At 52.1% G+C, this 4,979-nt stretch overlaps 1 protein-coding gene across 2 annotated transcripts; it reads right to left on the bottom strand.

The window, feature by feature from the left end:
- Positions 1–256: 256 nt before the first annotated feature.
- LOC311587010 (serine protease 30-like) lies at positions 257–4,107 on the bottom strand. Of its 2 annotated transcripts, XM_084763402.1 has the most exons (8): positions 4,028–4,107; positions 3,597–3,697; positions 2,484–2,510; positions 2,198–2,363; positions 2,034–2,115; positions 1,844–1,943; positions 1,323–1,483; positions 257–1,202 (listed from the first exon to the last, which is right to left on the bottom strand). In XM_084763402.1, exons 2-8 carry the CDS (start codon positions 3,646–3,648, stop codon positions 954–956), a joined length of 837 nt encoding a protein of 278 aa, XP_084619528.1. In that variant the 5' UTR covers positions 3,649–3,697; positions 4,028–4,107; the 3' UTR covers positions 257–953. The 2 variants fall into 2 exon arrangements, with proteins under 2 accessions (XP_084619528.1, XP_084619527.1); XM_084763401.1 differs by having other exon boundaries at positions 1,844–2,115.
- Positions 4,108–4,979: the final 872 nt, after the last annotated feature.

Here is a 4,979-nt window from a genome sequence, read left to right as displayed (position 1 = left end):
AGTCTAGGACAGCCAAGGCTACACAGAGAAACTTTGTCTCAAAAAATGGGGGAAAAATGTATCATATTTGGGGCACTGGAGAGATGGCTCAGTGGTTAAGAGCACTGGCTGCTCTTCCAGAGACCCAGGTTCAAGTCCCAGCACCTACATGGCAGCTCACAGCAGGCTGTAACTCTAATATAACCCTGGTTTCAAGAGATCTTGAAACTAGACCTTGAAACTAGCACTGCACATGCAGACAAAACACCCATTCACATAAAATAAACAGATCCTTTTTTTTTTAATTGTTAATTTTATTTTCAGTTGTGTGTGTTTGAGTATCATGTGTATGTCCCCAGAGGTCAGGGCCTCCTGCACTTACAAGCTGCACGATGTGGGTGCTGGAAATCAAACTGTGTCCTCTGGAAGGGTCTTTTAACTGCTAGGCCACCTTTCCAGATCCAGGTCAAAGGATTTTTTTCTCCCAGAACAAAGATACGTTATGCACAAAGAATAAGACCCAAGTGTAGTGGAGCATGACGCTGAAGCCAGCTTGGGGTACATAGTGAGACTGCCTTCTAGGTGAAAGCACAGGGTCTGAACCACACCTGACTGATGGAGACTCTGTTCCAGCTGGCTAGCTGTGTGACCTTAGGAAGCTCACACACCCTCTCTGAGCGTCCCTACTTCCCCCACAGCAGCACTGCTGTGCAACTAAAAAGAGTTGACACAAGTAGAGCTGAAACAGGACCAGGCCTATAGTAGGTGACACCTGGGTGGCTGCCTGTGTTTGGTAGGTCGTGTCCCCGTGTTCCAGATGTGGCCTCAAACTCTTCAAGTCACTGCAGCCTCCAACAGCTCCCAGGCTGTCACCCTCAAACCCACCATTTGAGGTTCATTTTCTCAGCATCTACTTTAAGCCTCCGCGTCTCCAATCCCACGAGAAGAGGATTCGAGACTCTAGAGTTTGGGGTTCACAGAACCCATGGCAAGGCAAAGGCCAACAGCGCTAGGAGCAGCATTTGGTGTGCCCCAGAGCCTCTGGAATGGCAGGCATCAGAGCTGTTCACTGCCAGGGTTTTCTGAATCCAGTCTACATAGGCAGGCACCCGAGTGTAGACACCAGGCTTGTATGGCCGAGCACAGCCAAAACCCCAGCTGGTGATCCCGACCTGGGTCCAGGAACCATTGATGGCACAGACCAATGGTCCCCCTGAGTCACCCTGAGGGAGAAGCAAGAGAGCCCGGTCAAGAAAAACTTTTCTAAAACACCCTCTGCTAAGGGATATTGGGGTGTGGAATACAGGTAGGGATGCCAGGGAGACCCAGAGGGCTGCTGTCACCTGACAGGAGTCTTTCTGGCCCTCTACAAAGCCTGCACAGAGCATGTCTGCCTGGATGATTCGCCTCCTGGACTGGCTGATCTCAGGGATGTGGTACATCTTCTCGCACTCCTCTGAGTCCAACAGGGGCACAGCCAACTCCTGGAGGACACTGGCCAGGACTGGACCAGAGAGAAGCTTGGCCTCAGTACTGCTGACCCACTGGAACCCTTGCACAGTGCAGACAGCCTAGACCTCCTGCCATTTCTCTGTTCTATTCCATCCCATGTCCCCAAACCAGAAAACAGCATCAGAGAGCAGGGTTCACATCCAGCCTGCCCCCTGTGAGCTGTGCCAGAAGCTTCCATAATCCCATGGTTGCTGTAACTCAGCTTACCCACTTCTGCAATAGGCAGAATCCTGGACACCAGGGAGGGTTCCCCAAATCCACCAGCAGCGGGCTCCTTGGCCAATGCAAAGCCCACAGTTTGGCAGCCCACCCCCTAGACAGCACAGGGACTGGCTGTGAACACACCCCTTACCTCTTTCCTGGGTGGACCCCCAGCCTGTTACCCAGCACACAGTTCCAGGGGTGAGAGGAGCATGGGCTTCTGGGAGGCAGACGGGAGTGAACTGAGAGGGCTGCAGAGAAGTGCGCAGCTGGATCAGGGCAATGTCTCCACTAGACGTGTCCTCCCAGAGGTAGGTGGGGTGGACAAAGATGCTCCTCACCGCCACCAAACTTGAGTGGGGCTCCAGAAGGGAGAGTGTCAATCCTCCAACCTTCACATGGTAGAAGCCAGGGTTCAGAGACCTAGGAAGGGACAGGCCCAGGCTGTGGAGGCATCTGCCGAAGAGCGGCAGGGCAAGGAGAATGGCAGCCACTCTCCACTTACCTGCGGAAGCAGTGGGCAGCCGTGAGCACCCACCTCTGGTGGATGAGGGAGCCCCCGCATATGTGGCCCTCTTCAGCTGTCCACAGGCTGACCTGCCAAGGCCACTGTCCTTCCGGAGCATCTTGGCCACCCACAATCTTCCCAGCATCTCTGGAGTGGCCGCACACTGCAGAGGGACCTTCTCAGAAGGCCAGGCCCTCCTGGGTCCCGGGTCCCTCCACCTGCGACAACTCCTTCCAGCCCCCTTCCTGGGCTTTTCCCTGGGAAACTCTGGGCTGGTCATTACCTGATGGCAACACATCCCCACGTCCCCCTAGAAAACAAGAAGAGGTTTCTCAGTGGGCTCTAATTAATGCAGGCACGCATAACAGCCCAAAATACTAAGAATAAGCAACTGAGTGCTCAGCCCTAAATGGGACCTCCAAATCTTCGCCACACCCTCCCAAGCTCCAGCACAACACAGAAAAGGAGGCAGAAAGAAAACAAGCCTTGGGATGCGGAGGGACACTGTGAGGTGCTGTCTTCTGGACATGGCACAGCTACTGAACTTAAGCTGCTACTCGAGGCAGCTGTAGTTGCCTGCATAAGATCAGGTGCTCAAGATTCCACTGTGCATGGAGAGTGACTCCCAGGGACCACCCCTAGCTGAGGACCTATTGGGAGCTGATGGCTGGTAAGTGATGGAGAGTAACTTTTGGCGGGGGTGGCCACTGGTAGGTTGCCCATGCCCCACTGGATGACCCCACCCCCATGTGCATGTGGATAACAGTAGCTGGGCATAGTGAGTTACAACTGAAGGAGGAGGAGGAAGAAGAGAAGAAAAGGAAGAAGGAGGAGGAAGAGGAGGGGAGGAGAGGGGGAAGAGACGATGAAGTTGGAAGAGTTACATATTAGGGAAGGCCCAGGGGAGTTGAAGAGAGAGAATAAAAGATGGATGTCATCAAAATCCCTAACCCTAACCTTAACCTTAACCCTAACCCTAAGACAACCCTAACCCTAACCCTAACTTTAACCCTAACCCTAACCCTAAACCTAACCCTAACCCTAAGACAACCCTAACCCTAACCCTAACCCTAAACCTAACCCTTAATCAATTGTATACACACGAAATTCTCCTAGACTTTTTAAAAAAGGAAAACAAGAGAAGGGGCCTGGTGTCCCCACTCCATCCACAGTTCTTACTGCCTGGGACCTGACTCAGGGACATGCCCAACTCAGGAAGAGCCGCCAACCTTCTCTTCCACTCCTCCTCAGAGGATCAACGCACACATGGTGTTTGGCTTCGCGCCCCAGCCCTCTCCTGGTTATCTAGGGAGAGTGGCTGAGGGTCACAGAGAAGCTGAGGCCATCATGGGGGGGGGAGGAATTGAGGGTGACTGGCGAATGAACCCCCCCTTACCTGGAAGTAACTGCAGGAAGAGGAGAAAGACGCACCTTGCCCAGGGCTCCATGGATCCTCTCCGGCCCGCAGCACAGCCGGGTCAGAGTCCTTGAATTGCGCTAGGGGAGGGTTGCATTTCAGTGTTTAGAGGCAATCAAACTGGAACCCAATAACCTGACAGGACCTGCCCCCAACCCCAACCCCCAGGCTCCTGCCCTGCGGTTCCGGGCATGTAGCTCAGTGCCAGCCAGGCCACGGTGCTCTCTCAGCCCATCAGGAGCTGGAGGTGATAGCCTTCTGCCACTCCACTTGTGAGGTTAACACAGGGAAGTTCCTTCCCCCGCCCTCACATCCTTCAGGAAGGTGGGGACCCCCATTGCTTTACCCACTTTGTCTAGGAGACCCAGGGCTCTGACTATGGCAACCAGAAGATCCCAGCCCTCTCTGACCTCACACCAAACTCAGAGATGAGTCAGGACCACCGAACGCCTGATTCCAGTCTCACTACTGTGACTCATGGCCCGCTCTTGGTCAACCCTATTTAAGAAGGCTGGGAGTGGACATGCTCTCCAGCCCGGTGACCTTCGCTCTTCTGGGTGGGTAGAGGCTTTTCTGGCACTGGATCCTCCCCAGACCCTTATTGCAAATTTGTTTTTTTGCAATTTATAGAACCTCTCTTTATGGATTTTACAAAGAGATGGTTTTTTGTTTTGGTTGGGTGATTTGGGGGCGGGGGTTGTTGTTGCTGATGTTGCTGTTGTTTTGAGACAGGGTCTCACTATATGGCTCTGGCTGTTCTGGAACTCACCATGTAGACCAGACTGGGCTCAAACTCACAGAAATCTGCCTGCCTCTGCCTTCTAAGCACTGGGATTAAAGATGTATGCCACCATGCCGGAGCTTACAAAGACTTTCGATGTAGTATTAATCTCATTGGCCTAGAATAAGACCACTACCACGATTTTTGAGCCAATTTTTTTTATTAAGTTAAATTAAATTTTTATTAAATTTATTTGAGCCAATAATTTATTAAATACCAGCCAGGACAATGGACATGGCCACGTCCATACCCAGAATTCCCAGACAATGGTGCCAAATTACGCTAGTCAGGTGCTTATAAAATCAAAACCCACAAGGCTACATGCTTCCTGCTTTTGTTCAGTCAGGAGCAAGCATACAGCCTGACGTGCTTCCTGCCTACATATTTCCTGCCTAGGTGAGACCAAGAACATCCTGTGCAACTGAGGCAATCAACCTTGCTTATAGACTTGAAGTCACGTGGCTTGTTATCTTACATGAACATCCCCCAACATTCCCAGGAGTTATCTGTCCTTGGGCCAAGTGGACCTTATAGGGCAGAGCATTCTTGTTACATACATCTCTGTCTCTCTTTGTCTCTGT

Source organism: Acomys minous (genome assembly GCF_964271855.1).
Source record: "Acomys minous genome assembly, chromosome: 16".
NCBI classification, from domain to species: Eukaryota; Metazoa; Chordata; class Mammalia; order Rodentia; family Muridae; genus Acomys; species Acomys minous.
Note: the sequence above shows the minus strand (reverse complement) of the source record. Positions and strands in the feature narration are given on the sequence as shown.

What these genes read in the sequence shown, in the direction of transcription:
- LOC311587010 (XM_084763401.1), bottom strand. Translation starts at nt 3,648, where the DNA reads ATGGAGCCCTGGGCAAGGTGCGTCTTTCTCCTCTTCCTGCAGTTACTT. An exon ending in GCTGCCCACTGCTTCCGCAG is followed by an intron (nt 2,116 to 2,197) that starts GTAAGTGGAGAG and finishes GTCCCTTCCTAG; the next exon opens with GTCTCTGAACCCTGGCTTCT. An exon ending in GGGGTCCACCCAGGAAAGAG is followed by an intron (nt 1,484 to 1,843) that starts GTAAGGGGTGTG and finishes TCTCTGGTCCAG; the next exon opens with TCCTGGCCAGTGTCCTCCAG.